General features: G+C 47.4%; 1 protein-coding gene across 6 annotated transcripts; it reads left to right on the top strand.

The window, feature by feature from the left end:
- Positions 1–17: 17 nt before the first annotated feature.
- Positions 18–18,091, top strand: ORAI2 (ORAI calcium release-activated calcium modulator 2). 6 transcript variants are annotated; one of them, XM_052804527.1, is made up of 5 exons: positions 18–2,139; positions 2,348–2,458; positions 4,885–4,930; positions 7,227–7,467; positions 12,969–18,091. In XM_052804527.1, exons 4-5 carry the CDS (start codon positions 7,240–7,242, stop codon positions 13,512–13,514), a joined length of 774 nt encoding a protein of 257 aa, XP_052660487.1. In that variant the 5' UTR covers positions 18–2,139; positions 2,348–2,458; positions 4,885–4,930; positions 7,227–7,239; the 3' UTR covers positions 13,515–18,091. The 6 variants fall into 6 exon arrangements, with proteins under 6 accessions (XP_052660487.1, XP_052660486.1, XP_052660484.1 ...); XM_052804526.1 differs by having other exon boundaries at positions 2,334–2,458; XM_052804524.1 differs by lacking the exons at positions 18–2,139; positions 2,348–2,458 and adding an exon at positions 2,678–2,880.
- The last annotated feature ends 874 nt before the right edge of the window (positions 18,092–18,965 follow it).

The following is an 18,965-nucleotide window of genomic DNA, read 5'->3' as shown; positions in this document are numbered from 1 at the left end:
GGTGTTAGCTGCATTTCATTTACTTTTTGCTTTTGGATTGGAACAGTATCTTTTCCAAAAGATTATGTCTGTAAAGCTTCCACACCCTGTGGCAGAAAGGCTTGGAATGGAATGGTTTTGCTTGTGTTCAGTTTCATGTAATGACACCTGCCTTGCTCTCTGCTTGAGCTCTCTGCTTTGAACTTCGGGTTCCTTGGTAGGAATCATAACATCCATATATATATTCACTTATTGGTGCTTAAATGAAAAGCATATGCAGTGGCAGTTTTATTTGTAACTTAGGTTGTTGTCTTTTCAGTGTATCTTTAATTAGAAGTGCCTGCTATCTTTCAGACACGCTCATCCCAGGACCTCAGCATCTAGAATGTGGTGCTACTTCTTCTCAAGCTTTTGTTAATGCCAAATTATTTAAAGCAAAAACAATAAAAAGGGAGGCTCTCTTTTTAGATTTAGCCTTTGTTGAACAGTGCTGCCAGAAATCCTGCATTTTGTCTGAGCTGGCTTTATGTAATGGCTTCTCAGTGGTGTTACTGTGGCGGCAAGGAAGCAGATGTGATCAAGTGCAAGTGATGTTTGTGTTTAGTTCCCCTGTACATACCCAAAGACTTCAGAGCTGGATAACTTCTGAGCTGCAAGGTCCGTATCCCCACACCCCACCCCACCCCCGGGTTAGAGATCTGCATGGAATTGTTTTCTGCTTAATCTCCATTGAGGCAGGTGCTTCAGAGTAAGTTGTCACAGTGTTTCATTCCCTAGCGCTTAAGCTGCAGAATGGATGTTCTGCAGGTGTTGGCATTTTCCCTGGGGAGAGGGATGAGTTGTGAGAATTGCTTCACTTGAATCCCCCTTAGGGCAGGTAAAGCCTGTTGATAAGTCTGTGTCCTAAGATAAGCCACAAAAACGTGATGTTTCTTAGCTTTCGTGGATGAAGAAGTGAGAGTCTCACAAATAAAGGCTGTTCTGCCTCTGAGCTTGTCAGGCTTTTGAGCTGAATAAATAAGTGCTGTTTTGCATTAACTAGAGCAGATGTTGCTGCATGAGGACACACTTCTCAGTAGTGAGGAAGATGGACTTGGTGAACTAAAGGAATTCAGGTGTGTGGCCTCATCCTGCCTCCTTAAGATGCCATTGTTACCCATGCTGAACTATTCACACGCTACATTTTCTAGGAATGCTAAGTTTGTAGGTGAAATCCATAAAAAGCAAAGGGAATGTGTTGCTGAAGGTGGTATCTGCCTCACGGTCTTTCTTGCTGGAGTGGCTGAATTGTAGCAGTAGGAGCTGTATTTGGTAGGTGTTGCTATGAATTCTGAAAAATACTATGCCATGTTCTGGTTGGTTGTGTCAGTACTATGTCTTCCAGAATACAAAGGCACTTCAGAGTGAGCGTTTGAAGGGTTGTTTCTTCATTAAGACAAAATGCAAATACTGCGTGACCTCAAAACGGGGGAAATATTGTCCATGGAGTAGAAAAAGGGAGTGCTCCCATGTGTAGTAAAATGAGGAAGAATTCTACAATTGCTTCCTATTCCAAATATGACACCAAAAAAGCAGTAATAATGTAAAGGCTTTAAACTGCCAAGGAGTTTGACCTGCTTACGTTAAATTCTTGCTCTGGATTCTTTTCTAGAGGAGTCCCTCTCCTTTCTCTGATGGAGACTAATCTTCAGGGGCTAAAGTTTGCTGCTGTTCCATTTCTACATGCGTTTGTGCGAGCATGGGACCCCGAGAGACAGCAGTGTTAGTGCTGTAACCGAGCAGAAGTATTCATAATCTCAGAGGTGAAAAGCACACTCAGGATGACAAATGTATTTGTCTTTTTAATAAGCTTTTAGGAATTGTTTCCCTTTGTCTTTTCCCCTCCCCAGGCAGAAGTGAATTCAGGAAGATGGGACTGCCGTGTCATAAAGCTGACCCACTGTGCCGCCTCTCAGCATTTTCTCTCATTTGCAGGGAAGGCACTCCCTCCTCTTTCCCATAAGTCTGTCCCTATCCTTGCTCTTTTTATGGGTTTATACAGGATTTCCTGCTGAGTCAATGGAGGAGGAATGCAGGGAGATAGCGGTCTGGCTTTACGCAGGGAGCCAGAGGGTGTTGCAGCTCGGCGGAGGCAGAAGTCAGCACTGCCTTTTGACTTATGTAAGTGGCGACTTTTTGCTGTATAATTAATAATTGTAATAAAAGCACATTTACATCCCATTGCACCAATACCTTCTCTGTGGAAAGATTTGAGAGACGCAAGGTCCGGACCCAGTAACATTGTTGGGGGGGGGGGCGGGTTCGCCCCGCCCATGAATTTAGGGAGCCGCAGACCTGATGTTTTTTTCCTGCAGATGTATGTTCACAGCGGGAGCTCCGAGGGCTGCGGCCCCCAGGATCCCAGCCCGCTGCTGGAACGGCTCGGTGGCCCCGGAGGCGCTGGGGACAGCTCGGGATGTCCTTCCTCTGTAACCGCTAAGTACATTCCCCCGTTTAGTAAAACCCCCAAAGGGTGCCCCCCTGTCTCGGAGGGCGGGGGGGGGGGGGCAGCGGAGGCCCCGGTTCCTCCCAGCGGGGGCAGCTCCCGGTCCAGCCCCGGCCCCGCACGCCGCGGTGCTCGGCGCTGCACAGCGGGACGCGGCGGGGCAGCCCTCCCTCCTGGCCCCGCCCCCGCCGCCAAGGGGCGGTGCCTGGTGTGGCCGCGGTCCAATGAGGCGGCGGTCACGTGAGGGGAGGGCGGGGCGGCTGTCCGCTCCCCCATTTCCTGTGGGTCACGTGGCGGGTGCCCGGCGTTGCCTTGGCAGCGGCGGAGGCGGCTCCGGCTCTCGGCGGCCGGCGGCGGCGGCGGGCGCTCCCGGGGCGCCGCGCCCGACCCGGCCCGGCCCCTGGCCAGCCAGCGCGGTGAGCCAGGGCCCGCCTCTGCGGCCCCGGGGTGGGGGGGGGGAAAGCGTCGCATCCTGGCCGGGTTGGGGGGGTCTCCTGTCCCGGGGGCTGGTGTCTCATCCTGCTCGGGGTGGCGGGTCCCGTGCTCTGGGGTAGCGGGCTTCATCCTGACCGGGGTGTTTGTGGTGGGGGGGGGCTCATCCTGCATAGAGGGGAGCATCTCCTGCCCGGGGTGCTCCGGGTGGAGGGGGTCTCATCCTGCCCGGCTGGAGGCATCCCATGCCCGGAGCGCTGCGGGGGGAGAGTTGGGCTTATCCTGCCTGGGGGGGGCTTCCTCTGCCCGGGGTGGTGTAGGGGGGGTACGTGCCTCATCCTGCCCAGGTGGGGGGAATCCCCTGTCCGGGGTGGTGGGGAGGGATACGCACCTCATCCTGCCTAGCTGCGGGCAATCCCCTGCCAGGGGCGGTGGGGTTGTGTGGGAAGGGTCCGCTGTGGGCAGAGAAGCGGGGGGGGGGGGGGGGGGTGTCCCGTCCTGCCCGGCGGTGTTTTGGAGCTCCCTTGGGATGCAGAGGGCAGGCCAGCTCTCGGGGGTTGTATCCTGACAAAGGGATCGTCTCGCTGGGGGTGCTGTAGGGGAGACACCTCCAGCCCACGGTGCAGGGAAGGCCCTGACCCAAGGTGCCGTTGGAAAGGGCGAATCCCAGCTGTGGGGAGGGAGCGGATGCCATCCTGCCTGAGGAGTTGCAGGGGATCCTTGGGATGCTGGACAAGGATCCAGTGGTAGGAGGTCACATCCTGCCGAGGGAGGATCCCCTGTCCAGGGTGCCTTTGGAGGAGAGGGTCCTAGCTGTGAGGGGGTCTCATCCTGGCCTGGGGGATCCCCTGTCTGAGGGTGCTGTTGGAGGGGAGATCCTCGCTGTGTGGGGTCACATCCTGCCCGGGGTGTGCTGAGGGTGGCTGGGAAGGAGGAGGAGAAATCCCCTGCTCAGGTGGTGCCCTGTGAGTAGGATCCCAGCTGTGGTGGTGGGGTGAGGGGGTCACATCCTGCTCGGGGGCTGATCCCCTGTGTGAGGGGTGCTGCCGTAAGGGTGGTCACAGCTGTGGGGTGTTCATACCCTGCCTGGGTGGTGTGACATCCCAGGGGTGCTGCTGGGGGGGGTCCCAAGCCGGAAGAGAACATGGGAAGGGGTTCCCCATAGCAAAGAGGGCCTGAGCTTGGGTGGCCCAGAGTAGCAGAAGGAGGAATAGCGGGGCCTGGGTTTAGGCTTAGCCATGGTGTGCAGGGTCTTGAATGATAATATACAGGAGAGAAAGGCACTGGTACAAACACACTGATCAGTCTCGGGGTGTGGGACAGAAATCTGGGTCTGGCGGGGGGCTGGCATCCCGAAGCCAGGCAGAGGAGCTGACAGTACTGCTGAGACAGCACTCTGTGGGCGATTGTTCAGGGCATGCTGGCGGCGGGAGGGAGATCCACATATCTCAGCCCCGCTGGCGTCTGCTTCATTCCCTGCTGTGAAGAAATCCCCTCATGTGTGCTTGCAACTGCACAGGGCCAGCTGAGATGTAAGGCATGGTAAAGGCTTTCCCCGCTACACTCGCGGCTCTGAAGGACAACACTGGACAGATTAACAAAATCAATACGAGGTAGCAATCACAGAGAGGTTTCTGTCTTCAGTGGTGTGAAATGAAGCGGGGTCAAATGCATCGGTGGTGCAACGGAAGTGAGTAAAGACACAGCTGGGATGGACTTGGCCGGAGCTGGCTGTTAGGCTGAGGAAGAGGTCACCTGAGGAAGCCCTGATTCTCCATCCAAAACTCAACAGCTCTGTGCGGTAAAACCCTGTAGGACAGTTATTTCTGTAAGAGCAAGTGTCCTAAACCTTTAACATTGCAAGATAGGAACATGAAATCTCCGGAATAACTCTGCCCTTATGCAGATAACTGGCTGAAAAATATTTCCAGAGTAAAACTGCTTAAGATACAGTGCATGTAAAATGCTTCCTTGGTCTTGTGTTTCAGACCTCGGAGCCCTCCACTGAGTCCCTCCATGTCTGTAGCCACCAAGGTGAGTTTGCTGTCCTGTTACTGCTTGTTTGGGTTACGTTTATGTTTATGGATTTTTTTCTGAAGTTGTTTACTTATTTGGGAACATCTCTTGAGCTGCTCCAGAGTGAAAATTCATCCTTGTGGTATTTTTAGCTTATTTTTCTAAGGAAAGAAGCAGATGTGATTGGGTACCCTTGCTCTCCCTCTGTAACCTCTGAATTCATTTGTCTTTTCAATGGAATTTGTCCCAGGGGTTGAAGTTTCCTACATACAAAGTTCCTACGTATTTTGTGAAAATAAATTGCAGGGTAGCGGCCATCAGTGTCCCAAATAAGGACAAAGCTAGTAAATTCACCCCACGCTATACGTTGCAGAATCCACACAGGATGTTGTCACAGGAAACAGCTTTATAATTTTGCTGCTCACAGAATGTTTCTGCTCCAGTCGTCCCAGGAGGCTTGGGGAGAGATTTTTTTCTTCTTCTTCTTCTGTAAAATAGGTGATTCTTGCCTTTTCTGGAAACACAGAGCAAGCAGGGAGGTTCGTCCCTGTTACTCTGTTCTTGTTTTTATTGTTGTGTGAATGTTCTTTTATACTTTTTTTTTTTTAAATAATTTGAAAACTCCTGAGCAGTTCAGGAGCCATCATAGAGTCCTCCAGGGGCTGTAATAGTGGCCTTATCAAAAACTGCCCAGAAGAAGTCATCTTGCGCTCTTGCTGCCATCCTTATTATGTCTGAGGGGGCTGGAATCTGAAAGCCCACCATGCTCAGGGGGGACAGACAGTCTTACGACCTGCAATGCTTTATTTGCTGCTGCAGTCTAATCTTTGTTATTGTGCCTGGAATATCTTTGTTCCTTTTTAGTAACAGCATTCGGAGTTGTGGGCAGTTGATGTCCTTTTTATCTTTGCCACTTCCTCAAATCTCACAGCAAATGGGGGTTTATTAGCTGTCACTATGTGGCCGGCGTCCGTGGAGAGCTGGGTGGAGCAGGGGGGATGCAGGCAGGGCTGGGGCTCCTCTCAAGCGTGGTGCCTGAACAGCGAACAGCAAGGTGCCTGTGACCTTGAGGTGTGGCGCTGGGACTAATTAGTACCACACCATGTGTGATTCTGGGCATGCATCTCCTCCTCCTAGGAGCTGGTAAGTATTTATGGCCAGAAGGGTCTCATGTGGTGCAGCTTTGGTGGTGTTACCTGCCACCGCCGTGGTGGTCAGTGGCAGAGTTGTGAATGTGGCGATTAATCAGAGAATTGTGGTTTCTGTTCTTCAGAAGGCTGAGTTAAATGTCTAGTTTCAGATGTTTGTCAGAGTTGAGAAATTTTTGCTTGAAACATTTAGTGAATTCTGTTCTGTGTCTGTGGATAGCATGGAGATCGACCAGAGCCATTTGGCAGCAGCCTGGCTATGTTGTGGTGTAAGGAGGGGGTGGTTTGGACCTTGTGCTTGTCTCTGCTGGCAGCTGTGGCATTCACCACCTGAAATAGTCTTGCTGCTTTCTTACGTCTTTCAGTGTAATCTCGTGAATCTGAAGATGCTGAAACTACCTGGAAGGCAGCTCGCTTTTCCCCTTGGAATTGTCTTTTCCTTTCCCTGTGCTAAGAGCCACCAGTGGAAGTAAAGGAACAGGATTCTTGGTCAGATGTGGCTGATAAGTGGAGTGTGGGCAGTTCAGGAAACTTACCACCGCAGAAGCTTGGGGAGTTCATTTGTTAACCCTACACAGCATTCAGCTCTATGACTATTGGGGAAGTCTTGGGGAAGGACTGTGCCCGTCTAAACTGAGCTATGATGAGCAATGGTTTAACTGAAAAAAACTGTTTTCCAAAGAAAGAGCAAAAAGTGACTCCCTGAACATGCTAGCGGACATTACTTTGGTACTCTAAGGAGATGCATTTGGAGCCAATCTGTGATGCACTGTGAAATTAACTGTCAGCTTAAAACAAAATGATAAGATGGGGGCCCTATTTCCAAAGTGTCTTTATGTAAAACAATTTTTTTATTAGCAAGGAAGCATTAAAGGGGAAAGTTGAGATGCCAGCTTTGAAATGAAAAGCCAGATGCTGTGCACCCTTCCTGCATTCCTGCTGGAGTAGTTCCCGGGTTTACTTGTGTAATCTTTCCTAGTTCTCATGGTCATTTTTAGCAATTACAGATGGTCCTTTCTCTGTTCTGTGCCTTGCAAGCGTGATGGTATTTGGTCCATCATTTTTCTACTGACCGAGGGCAACTTTGTTTAAACGTAGCTTTTCCAGTAGTTGATGCTTGTCCTGTTCCCTACCTCCTTTTGAACATGACTCTTTTGTTCCCTCAGCATTTTTCTCATCATGAGTTCTGAGTTAAATGTTCCAGTGGATCCTTCCACTCCTGCTTGCTGCTCTGAACCTGGCACAAAAGGCATGGATTATCGGGACTGGGTCCGGCGCAGCTATCTGGAATTGGTCACATCAAACCACCACTCTGTTCAAGCCCTTTCATGGAGAAAACTGTACCTGAGCCGAGCCAAACTGAAAGCTTCCAGCAGAACCTCTGCTCTGCTCTCTGGATTTGCAATGGTATGTGTATTTTGTAGCCACACTTTCTGGATCATGAAGGTTTTGGTTCACTAAAACCATCTATTAATCCGTGTTTGCCTCCTGTGAAGAAGCAGGACATAGTGTTGTCTTCTGAAGAGGCAGGAGGCATCTGCCAGGGGGCTTCTGCTTGGCTCCTGCTGAAAAGTTTGAGGCTGGCTCGCTCAAGGCAGCACGGATATATGAGCTGCCTGACAGTCAACCCACATGCTCCCAAGTCAGCCCTTTAAAAATACTAATCCCCTACCTGCAAGTGATCCTAAGTGCTCCACCAGTGCTAAAGAATACAGGACCTGGGCTCTCCTTTGGGCCCAAGGCCATTTGTAGCTGGCTGCCTTCGCGTGAGGTTGCATTTGGGCGTGGAGCTTCTCCAGGCCACTGCGGTTGCTGTAGTCCTGAACATTATCTTAATTTATGTATGTGTTTTTTCAGGTCACAGTGTCTAAAATAAGGTGGAGGTTGGGTCACAGTCTGCCAGAGTGAAGTTTGCATAGCATGATCAGGGAGATCGTGTTATACGCTGAGGTGTGAGAAGAGGCCCTGCAGTCTTGGACCTGGTGTCAGAGGACTCTGTAGCCTGAAGGGAGACAAACCTGGTATATTTGTGTCAGTACTGCCAATTGGGCATAATCCCTGGTGCTTGCTTTGCTCTGTGCAGCACTTCGGTGTTATCTGGAAGCTATCTGCATAGGTCAAAATCATGTCAGGGAGCGAGCAAATGAACAAGACGGAGACAGTGGTCCAGTGCTCAGACTGTCCAAGCTGTGGTATTAGCAAAACACAGCCATGCTGTGTCAGCGTGAGCCTCTTCATTTCCCCTCCAGTTCTTGCTTACCGGGAGTGAGAATTGAAACCTGTTTGGGGGAGGTTTTCTGCTCAGGAAATGGGCAGGTTTGGTAGTTCCTGAGGTCTGTCAGCTGAATGCAGAGTGGCAGAGGGCAGTGCCTGGGTGAGTGGGATGTGATGTGAAGATGTTGCATCCTGCAGCTCAGAAGCTGGGGGGGAAGACAGATCTTGGGAACTTTCTGGATCGCTTTCCTTGTTTTATTTTAGCTTCTTCCACTGCTTTTTCCTCCCCCAATCCCCCAGCACGTGAATCATCTGTAACATTACAATAGTCTGGGATGACCAAGTTGGCCACCCAAAGTGAAGCTGGAAAAATGCAAGCGGGGAGTTAAGGGGGAGCAGGCTGCAGAGGAGAGAGGGTGCTTGGTTGCTTTGCGATTCCTCTCCACTCGCTGACTGCGTGCAAGCGATGCTCATAAGAACTTTTCATGCAGCGTATGTTGGTTTGTAACCAAGCTTGTGTGCTGAAATGGCAGAAGGTACCTCCTCATTTTGAGAAAGTTGAGTGCTTTCCTGTAGATTACTTTCACTGAGAAGCTTTCTTACTCTAAAAAGCCACTCGTGTGCTTGCCCTTTGTGCCTCTGGGTTACCAGAGTTCTGTGTTAGTCGCTTGTGACTGTTCTCTTCAACATGATTGTTAAATTAACGTTTCGTATTGTTGTGAACTGCTCTATCTAGGCGGCATGGTTACACAACAGGTGCCCATGCTGGGGTGTGCTCTCACTGGCATCACTGGGACTCAGGGAGGGGCTTGCAGCCCACCCGCACTGCGGGGCTGAACTACGTATCTGAAAACAAAGCATGCCTTCTCAACTCACACAACAGAAACTTGCTGAAAGTCCTTGGCAAACACACAAAATGAACCATTTGACTTCTCTTTAAACTGCAAGTAAACACATAGGTATAAGTAGTGTTAGTTATAATCACCAGCTTAAGATAATAAGTACACCTGAAATCAGTAACTGTTGGAAATAAAAATTTTTGCAATAAGGAATTCTCTTTATTAGCAAGCTTTTTCCCACCTGATTGTACTGGACCTTCCGGTGAAAGCTGCGGTATCTGTTCCTACCAGGTTATTTCTCCACTGGTAATTTGGCATGCAGGTATTTGGTACATGGATGTTTACTCTCTAATAAGAGCATCTATTTGGCTATTGATGAAAGGAGAGAAGTTATTTAGAGTTAAATACTTTCCCTGAAGCCCTGTGTGCATTTAGCTATGTAAACAAATGTCATACAGGGCTTGGCTATTGCTTTATTTACCTCCCTGTCAGTGTGTTTGATTCAAGCCAGTTCCATATTGGCTGAAGATTATTATGAGCTGATGGATATTTAATCAACAGGCAGTGGCTTTGATCCAGCTCCTTCTGGACAGGCTGCAGAATAATGCGAACCTTCCTCGTTACTCGATGCTGTCTCTGATATTTCTGGCAGAGAGTTGGGCAGATCAGGAGGATGTGGGTCCTTTCCAGTGCCAGGTCTGTTTGGAGGTGGGCTGTAGGGCTACTGCATTTGCCCCAGGGAGACTGCAGATGAATGAGATTCAGAGGGAGCGTAGGAAACCTCCTTAATAATTTTCCTGATGGAAATAAGAGCTATTGCTGCTAATCAGTCTTCTCAGTGCTTGTCCAATTGCTACAGGATATGTATTTGATTTAATAAAAAAACCAAAAAAACCCCAAAAAACCCCGACCTAACAGATCTACTGGAGTGATAGTTTTTACAAACTGCCAAACCATCTGTGTGAATGTATCATGGTTTATGTTAAGCCATTTGTCATCCTTTTGCTTGATACTATCTATCCCGGTCTAAATTTCTCAGGATGAGCATCACCTTTGTTGTGGACAATCTGGGCTATACTGGTCTAAAAAAAAAACCCCAAACATAATTGCATGTAATTTAATTGCAGTTTAATTCTGAAATGTTCTGAGTGCTTGGTCCTTTAGCAAACTTGTGAGCGTGGAGTTCAACAGGGTGATTCTCGAGCTTAAAATTAAGCCTATGCTGAAATATTCTGTGGCTCAGCAGAGTGCTCAGTGCCTTGCAAAGTCAAGCCCTTGACACCTTGGCTTCTGGGAAGAGGTTAAAATAAAGGGGTCTATTATCACGGAAGAGTATAATTGTATCAAACATGACATATTAATAGTTTTACAGACTAAGCAGCATATTTAATGATTTTTAAATGGGTTATGTCAGCTTGTCCTCTTTCTCTTATCCCGGTCAGAGAATGACATGACAGTTTGTACAGGGTAAAGCGATAAAAGCTCACTTACCTTTCCAGCTCTTGTTCGGGTTAAATGAACTGTTTTTCTGCCTTGCTGCCCTATCTGGATTGTTGATGTTTTTCCCTGAAATACCTCTTACTGAGCCATCAGTCAGTGTTAAAAATTCATCACATTGCACAGCTGAAGCTAGCCCTAGGGAATAGGTTAGTCTGGGAGGAAACATCCAATTAGCTCAAAAGTGCTGCTCATGCGAAGGATAACAAGTAGAAATTGATATGTTGACATCAGCCAGGCTTTCAGCTTTAATATAAAGCTATAAATTGAACATGCAGGTACAATTTCTGTTCAGCTTGCTGAATACTATGTCTCTGGGTATTACAGCACCCAATAATGAACAATATACCTGCAGCTTTTCCTGGCTGATAGGGTGTGACTGACAATCACAGCACTGTACAAATTCACTGTACAGAACAATACAGCAAAGAATAAGTCTGATCTCCGTCTCGAATAAATATAAGGGGAACTGCAGAGAGAACATTTGCAAGGCAATGTGTAATGTGTTTTAATTAAATTGACCTTGCAGTGGATGGTGAAGCCAATCCTGCATTATTATTTTCTCCGCTATACAACAAGAACTACTGTAAACTGCAAACAGGAACCTTTAAAAAAACAACAGAAAAGTAAAAACCCCACATGTTCATAATCAGAACAAAAAGCTGGGAATGTCCAAGAACTGTCACAGTATTTTTGTGTCTCTAATATCCTAAATAGTTGATGTACATATAAAATCTGGACTTGTAGAGATTGACCATTTGCTACCACAAACACATGTGTTATATCTTAGTTGCTACTAGATTTGTTCAGACTTGACTGTGATCCCCTCATTCAGGCTGCTGATGGTTTCAGAGTAAATGCAGGTAAGGCAGCAGTCATGCCAATGTAGGCACTTGCTTCCATCCCCTTTAATCCTTTTCAGGGCTACCAACAGGGAGAGCATGAGCGTACCCCTAATCTTCCAGTGCCCAAATAATATTATTAACAAGTAATGACAGAGCGAATGGTGCAGATTATTATACAGAGCGTGAAATGGCTGCTTAGTGGTGGTCTCATGCGAAGTCTGGATAAAGTAATCATGAGTCCGTTCTGCAAAATCCATCTAGCCCCCAGAATCGAGCTGCTTGTTCGGACTTTGCCTTCTTGAGATGGTCTTGAGGCAGGCATCCAAGCATCGGCTTCTCCTTTCCTTAACGCATCTGGCAAGCTTTGCCACGATGGAGCAGCAGGTCACCTGGGATCACCAGAGGTTGTGCCTGCTGCCAGGCAAGTTAGTATCCATGCAAATCATGAAGTGCAGTTGCAGATCCAAGCAAGCCACTAGAGAGCTACTAGAGAGGAATGTTTGATAGGCTTGTCCACTGTTTTTGTGGCTTTTCTTAGCGAAAGGTTTCTGCAGTCCTTTCAGGGATGCCACCGCACAGAAGTACTATTTTAGTTCACAGGTAGGTTAAGTAATTTTACAAATTCTTATGCTAAACCAGTTAACAGGCCTAGGACTCCAGTTCTGATCTCAGAAGAGCCCCCTGCTCTCTTGTGCTTATTCTGCTTGTTAAGCTTTATTTGATTAAATTAAAAATAGAGAGCTTTAGAGACATGCTATATGATAGCTCTTATTTTGAGAAGACAGATTTCTATCTGAATCGTTGGTTGTTGAGCACGCCCATAAGCCAGTAGCTGTCCGCTTCTGCTGTGTATATCAGTAAGTTATTAGCTCTCAAGGGAGAAATTTGAGGATATAAATAACTTGTATCTGGGCATATTCATAATAAAAACGAACATACAATGTTCTGAGAATAGAAAGCAGCTATTTTAACTATGGACTAACTTAAACTGTAAAGTAGCTTGTGTGCTTCCCATGGGGGGTGGCGAAACCTTGCTGGCTGCTGGCCAGAAGAGCTGCTTGCTTTTGCTTTTCTTTATGCGCCTGAAGTTGAAACTTCCTGCACCGCAGCCGCAAGTGATGAGCGGAAGGAGAATGTGTGATGGGCGGGTGGGCTGGCTAGCAGGCTGTCAGCTGCCTCCGAGCTCCACTTGTTGTCTAATGAGTTCCTTCTGTTGTGTGTTTGGTTTGATGCAGTTCGTATGGCTCATGGTTGCAAGGAGAGATATGTTATTTCAGAAGACTACAGGGCAGAAATGCGCGCGTGAGCCTTCAGAAAGGCCAGGCTGCAGACTGTGTCTTCGCTGTATGTCTTCACGGGAAACAGAAATGATCCGTCTAGGCTGCAATTCTAAAAAGCACTGGAGTGTGTACTTGACCTTAGGTGTTCTTCAATAAAGATGCTTTCCTGGATGAAAGCCTTGAAAAGAGAAAACTAGCAGCTGTTGACAAGCTTTTTGTTCCTTTCCCCCCAGGTTGCCATGGTGGAGGTGCAGCTGGAGGTACAGTACAAGTACCCCCAGATGCTGCTGATTGCTTTCAGTGCCTGCACAACAGTGCTCGTGGCAGTTCATCTCTTTGCCCTTCTCATCAGCACCTGCATTCTGCCTAATGTGGAAGCAGTGAGCAACATCCACAACCTGAACTCCATCAGTGAGTCCCCGCATGAGCGCATGCATCCCTACATCGAGCTGGCGTGGGGCTTCTCCACCGTCTTGGGGATCCTCCTTTTCCTTGCGGAAGTTGTGCTTCTGTGCTGGATAAAATTTCTGCCTGTGGGCTCCATCCTGAAAAATGAGACCACCAACGTTGAGAAGCCCAGCGGCCATGCAGGTTGGCAGTCAGCGCTGGTCTCCACCATCATCATGGTCCCAGTGGGTCTGATTTTTGTTGTCTTCACCATTCACTTCTACCGCTCTTTGGTGCGGCACAAAACGGAGCGCCACAACCGAGAGATCGAAGAGCTTCACAAACTGAAAGTGCAGTTAGACGGGCATGACAGAGGCATGCAGGTAGTGTGACAGAGGCAGAGGCTGCTTCCAGCAAATCCGCTCAGCTAAGGCTAAGAGCAAAATACCTGTTTTGCTAGTTGGTGAGACGCACCAGTGATGGATTGTCTTGAGGCTTAAATATGTAAATGCTAATTGCCTGCCATATATAGCTGTGGGTTCTAGTGCTGTTTCAGATGCTGAGGTCTCTGGCCTGTTTCTGGTCCTACACACTTGCGTACTTAAGTTGACACTGTCATGGAGTTCAAGATCAAAACTTTATCTACCTTAACATTGTTTCAGGTAGCCAAAAATCTGTATTTTTTACAAAGGCAATATTCTGTTGCCAAAAGTAAAACTGCATCAGCTGTCCAAAAAGCCAGTGTGTGTGTGTGTAGGACCTGTCTTATGTGTCAGAACTCCCTGGCTGTCAGTGCAGCAGCAATTAACTGGCAGCTCGTTTCTAGAGCTGAGCTGGTTAACGTGGGTATCTGCAGCTGACTTGAGGATGTCCAGGAAAGCGCAATAGAAATGGCGAGTGTTGATCACCTTTGTTCCAAAGCAAGTATTCCATAAATACATAACCAGAAGGAAATCGGCCTTAGCTCTTATGTTCTTTTCTTGCTATTCCTTACTACATTTTTACAGCTGGGGAGATAGAATTTTGAATTGCAGGAGACTGGGAAGTTCTGTCGTACTTTTTTCAGCAACATCTGTCACTTTAGACTGAATGAATGCCAAGATCATGTGTTTTTTCCCAATAAGAGACAAGAGTGCCCAGGGAAGGCTTACAGGTGTTTTAGTTTTAACAAGGACATTCTTAAAACAGAACAGTGACAGAGAATTTAATGAGACAAAACTTTGAAGGACTAGAAAAGCAAGTTTCAAGGAGGTAAGGAGTGACAGCATATAGCATATTGTAGAAATCTGTCACTATGTCGTCTTCGTTTATGTATTGTTGTAATGCCTTTTGCCTGGTTTGCTGGAGAGAACAAGCCCCAGTCCTGCGTGTTTCATCAGTTGTTTGGTTGTTTTTGTCAGCTGTAGCATTCATCTGTCAAAACCGAATGCTTCCTTCTCCCTCCACCAAAGCAGGCAGCTCTTCTGGTGGAACCTGGAGCTGTACTGGCGAGTCTGATGGAGCTGGATCCGGCAGGAGAGCTGTGTGCCATTAAAGAGCTATCACGTTTCATTTGAGCTGACTTTTTTTTTTTTTTCCAGCAGCAGAGAAAATGACACTTGCAAGTCTGTATCGCTTAGCAAGGGAAGCTTGTAAATTCTATAGCATCCTTGTGAGTGAAAACGTCTGTAAAAATGATTTTATGATTTATGGTAACTTTGTGGAGGGAAAAGAGTGTTTTGCAATCATCAGCTCTTTTAAGGGAAAGTAAGGCTTTCTGCCACACAGGGCTGAAAGAAGCACAAGCACATTTTCTTGGCCCTGATCTGTGCTGATCTCCTGCTCTGCACTCAAACATTGCAGTTTCAGAGTCTCCCAGGCTTTATAGGTTTCTGAAATCATTAAGGATGTTTGTAATGTTCTATTTAACCCTGGTCCCTTATTCCACCGGGATTTGAGAAATCTAATGGCAGTGTATTACATGTCAGCCTCCCAGAAGGGAGAGTGCATGCAAATCCCAGTGCAGCGGGGTGAGACTATCCCAATATTCCTCTCTGGCGAGGGCCTTGGGAACCCAACTCTTATCTCTCTTGTTTACATGCGAGTTTGAGCATTGCTGAACAAGTTGTTTAGCACCGTGTCTGTGGCTTTCATCTGTTGTTCTTGCCACAGTTGGCATGTACCATATTGGCTGATGTGCCGCAAAGAAAATAGTCTTTGTGTGCTTAAATGACTAGTCTGTACTTAGGCACATACGCAAAAAATAAGGAGTATCCTTCAGGAAGTGGGTGGTCATAAAATTCATACCATCTCCCCAGAAGTCTGCCTTCTCTCCCTCCTCTTTTTACCATAATAAAAATCAAAGGTTTACACAACAAAATCAGAGTTGAGTTTTCTGCCAAGTATTACACGTGTAAGCTCTTCTACCAACAAAATTTCTATTGTGAGGCCAGAGCCAGACCAGATGGGATGAATCTCTCATCTGTACTTTGCACTCTCCTTTAACATCAGTAATAATAGGACTCTGTGTGCTGTGGAGCTCAGGAGGTTGTTGAGGAAAGTATAGAGTCATTTTTGCAATAAAAAAAGTTTCACAGTGTGCATACAGTGCTGCAAAAGCAATGCAGCTCATTTGGAAACAGCCAAATGGTTCATTTAATTCTTTGCAAATATAATAAACTTCAGCAAATGGAGAAATGCAGCAGAAACTGTGCTTTGATTTTGTAGAATAACTTGGTGAGTCTTTGGTGGGATTGGATGCAAGATAAGTCTCAAGGCAGCACATTTGTGACTGGAGTGGGATTGCCTTACTCCAGCAGGGAGTCTGAGGTACGGTTTGAGGTGGTGTCCCAAGGGTGAATGCACTTCAAACAGAATAATAATGTGCTTTCCCATCTTTGCTTGCAGCTTTGTTTCTTGTGTCTTTCTCGGCACTGAGTTCTCCCTTCTGTGAGAAGCCCATGGGAGTATTTTTGCTCTTTGACTCTGGCATCTGGGATCTCTGTAGGTTACCCATCACCTTCGTGCTGTAACTCCTCTTCTTCTTTCCCAACAACAGCATTTGCTTTTCTTGCTCCTGCCTCTCTTTCTCCAACTTGTTTACATTTTCACAGCTGTTGGGTCGAGACTTGTGTTGTGGAAAGATTGCCTGTGGTATCAGCCACCGTAGTTCATCCGTAAATGAGTAGGGACGTTGTACTTGTCCAGATGGGTTTCTGTGCTGCTGTGCCAGAAGATCCTCCTTGCTTCTGCTGCTGCCCCCGTGACTGTCAGCAGGATTCCCATCAATCAAGCCTGGAGATGCCTGCCTTTCCACACCATCGCTGGTGTCTCAGCAGGGCTGGCAGCGCGCTGTGTCACGTCCAGGTTTGCCTGCTGGTGCCTGGCCACGTCTGACCTGTGCTGTCACCTCTCTGTTGTTCCCGGGGTGTCTGTCGTTCCTGGAGTGTCCCAGGTTTTGTGTAGCTCTGTTCCTGCAGTGCCTGCACAATGGTTCTCCCAAGGGTCCCACCCTCAGGCTGGGGATGGGTGTCGAGGATCTCCCCTGACATGTGTGTTAGGTTTCTGTACCAGCCTTGGGCTCTGGGGTGCTGTAGGGGTTTGGGGTGGCTGTTGCCCTAATTCTCAGCTCCCGTGGGCTGTGACTCTTTGGACCAGTTATTGCCTTGTTTGGGCCATTTCTCCAATTTCTGCAGTGGGGCTCGCCGCAGGGGACAGCCACGATGTCGCTCCAGAGTCCTGAGTCCTCCTTCAGATTTTTTTGGACAGTTTTTGCCTGGCAGAAAAACACCTTTGCGGGCTCCAGCGCTGGAGGGGCCCTGCCTGCCCAGCCTAAAGCGGGGAAGGAGCTGTCAAGGACAGGGGTACAGCCCTGCTTTGTATCATACCCAGGTACCTGCCCTGGTTTAGGGGACGATTCCCCTCTCCTTCCCTCGTTAGCAGGAGTCAAGACTGGGCATGAACGCAAGCCGGAGGGAGCTGTCGGAGCCGGAGCAGTATCAGGTTCTCCCTTTGCTGTGGTTAGTGGCAGCTCTTACGCCTGTGAGCTGCCTATTTTTAACGTTGCCCTGGGGCAGGCCTGGCTCTGGTAGCTGCTGCCCCGTTGTTTCGGTGGATATGTGACTCTCGGGGAGGCTTTATGATCGGGGGAGATGGAGTAGATGTTGGATTCGACCGTCTGGGCCTGACCCACGTGATGGATGAAAGCAATACTGTGCGAGAGCCCTGGGTGGAGCGTGCTCTGCAGTAAGCGCTCAAATATGTGGAAGTGTTTATAGAGAGCTGGTGGGGTGGGTGCAGCTGCAGGGCGAACATCCTTCAGTTCCCTGACTCTGGGATGGGCAATCCCAGCTTGCCACAGGGACGACTGCGCTGGGCTTGGGGATGGAGGTGCAGGGTGCCCAGCTGGATGTGGGACTGGTTGCTCACGCTTCACATTCTCCTCTTGCCTTTCCGTGGCTTTACGCGGGATTTCATAATGTCCTTTCTCTTCCTCCCCTCCCTTAAAACTAACAAACAAAAGGCCTTCGAGTTTCCCTGCTGCTGTTAGCTTCCTTATCTTCTAAATCTTGTTACATCTACTTTTAAGATAGCTTCTTCAGTAACACCCCCCAAGCTACAACCTCAAATTCAGATCCCAGCACAACTGGGCCAGTGTGGTTATTTTCTGATTAACTTCTTGCAGGCTGTCTCCTCTGTACCCATTTCAAACAAAGCACTTTCAGTAATTACTGACTGGCTGAATTTGGAAAGCATTCCCGTGAATACCTGTGTGTACAACTGGGAGCTTTGCCTTCTGCCCAGGGTTGTAACAACGAGTGCTAAGTGCTAGGAGAAAAAAAAAAAACCAACTCTGTATTTTAGCTTTGCCTATTCTTGTTTTATCTCTGCATGAACAATGTTTAATGTAGAACAACTTATGTATCTCAGTTATTGTCCAGCTGTGTGAGAGAAACTGGATAAACTTGCTATGTTTTACGCTTCTTGCTGATTTCAGACTGATTTTTTTTTTTTTGAAAGGCAGCTCAAGTCCTCCAGCATCCTCTATGGGTTAACTTGGGTTTTGCCTTTTATTAAAAAAGCTTGGTCAGATATTATCCTTATCCTTCAAAAATACACAAGTAGAGAACAATCAGATGTGCTTCCTTTTAATGAGGGCCTGGTTCTTGGCATGTGTTTTACAAGTGCTGATCTTGGTTAAGGAAATAAACAGCTGTGATAGAAAATCCTATAACATGAAGACCATTAAAGTTTGTCTTACATTAATAATACTAGAATAGTGGTCAAAATTAGTTTTAAAAGCTAATTAATTAAGATTAAAACCTCTTCATACTTTTCTCGGATTTCTGTGATACTTGACAGTCCAAACCAATTGTTAATGTTCTGCAGGGCTGCGATTCTGGCTTTTTAGGAGAGAATGTACGTAAAGTTTTAGGAAGTAATACAGAACCAATGGGTGTGTAATTGCATTTTGGTCTAAGATGATGCCCAAGAGGTTGTTTAACAGGCAAAAAATGTCAAAAAGATAGACATAGCAATGACTGTGTAGTGACTAGATTAAGTTTTGGACTTCAAAAACATCTAGACAAAGCCCTCAGTCTTTGGCTCAGTATTTAATTATTTGCATTTTTTTTTTATTTAAGATACCATCTAGGAAGAGCTGGAATTTTCTGGCAAGAATGGCAGCTTTCCGTATAGTTCGATTGAGGCAGAAAAATTCAGCTAACAAATGCAGAGCACAAAATGCACTAATATTGTGTATCTTGTTATTGTGGCACTCTGATTCATCAGAAGCCATCATCTGTTTTCACTGCGGAGAGAATGAAACAGCAGGTAGCACACAGAAAGTATTTTAACAGGCTGAG

The sequence above is a fragment of the Harpia harpyja genome, chromosome 12, assembly GCF_026419915.1.
Source record: "Harpia harpyja isolate bHarHar1 chromosome 12, bHarHar1 primary haplotype, whole genome shotgun sequence".
NCBI lineage: Eukaryota > Metazoa > Chordata > Aves > Accipitriformes > Accipitridae > Harpia > Harpia harpyja.
The sequence above is the reverse complement of the archived record's forward strand: the minus strand, read 5'-3'. Positions and strand labels throughout refer to the sequence as shown.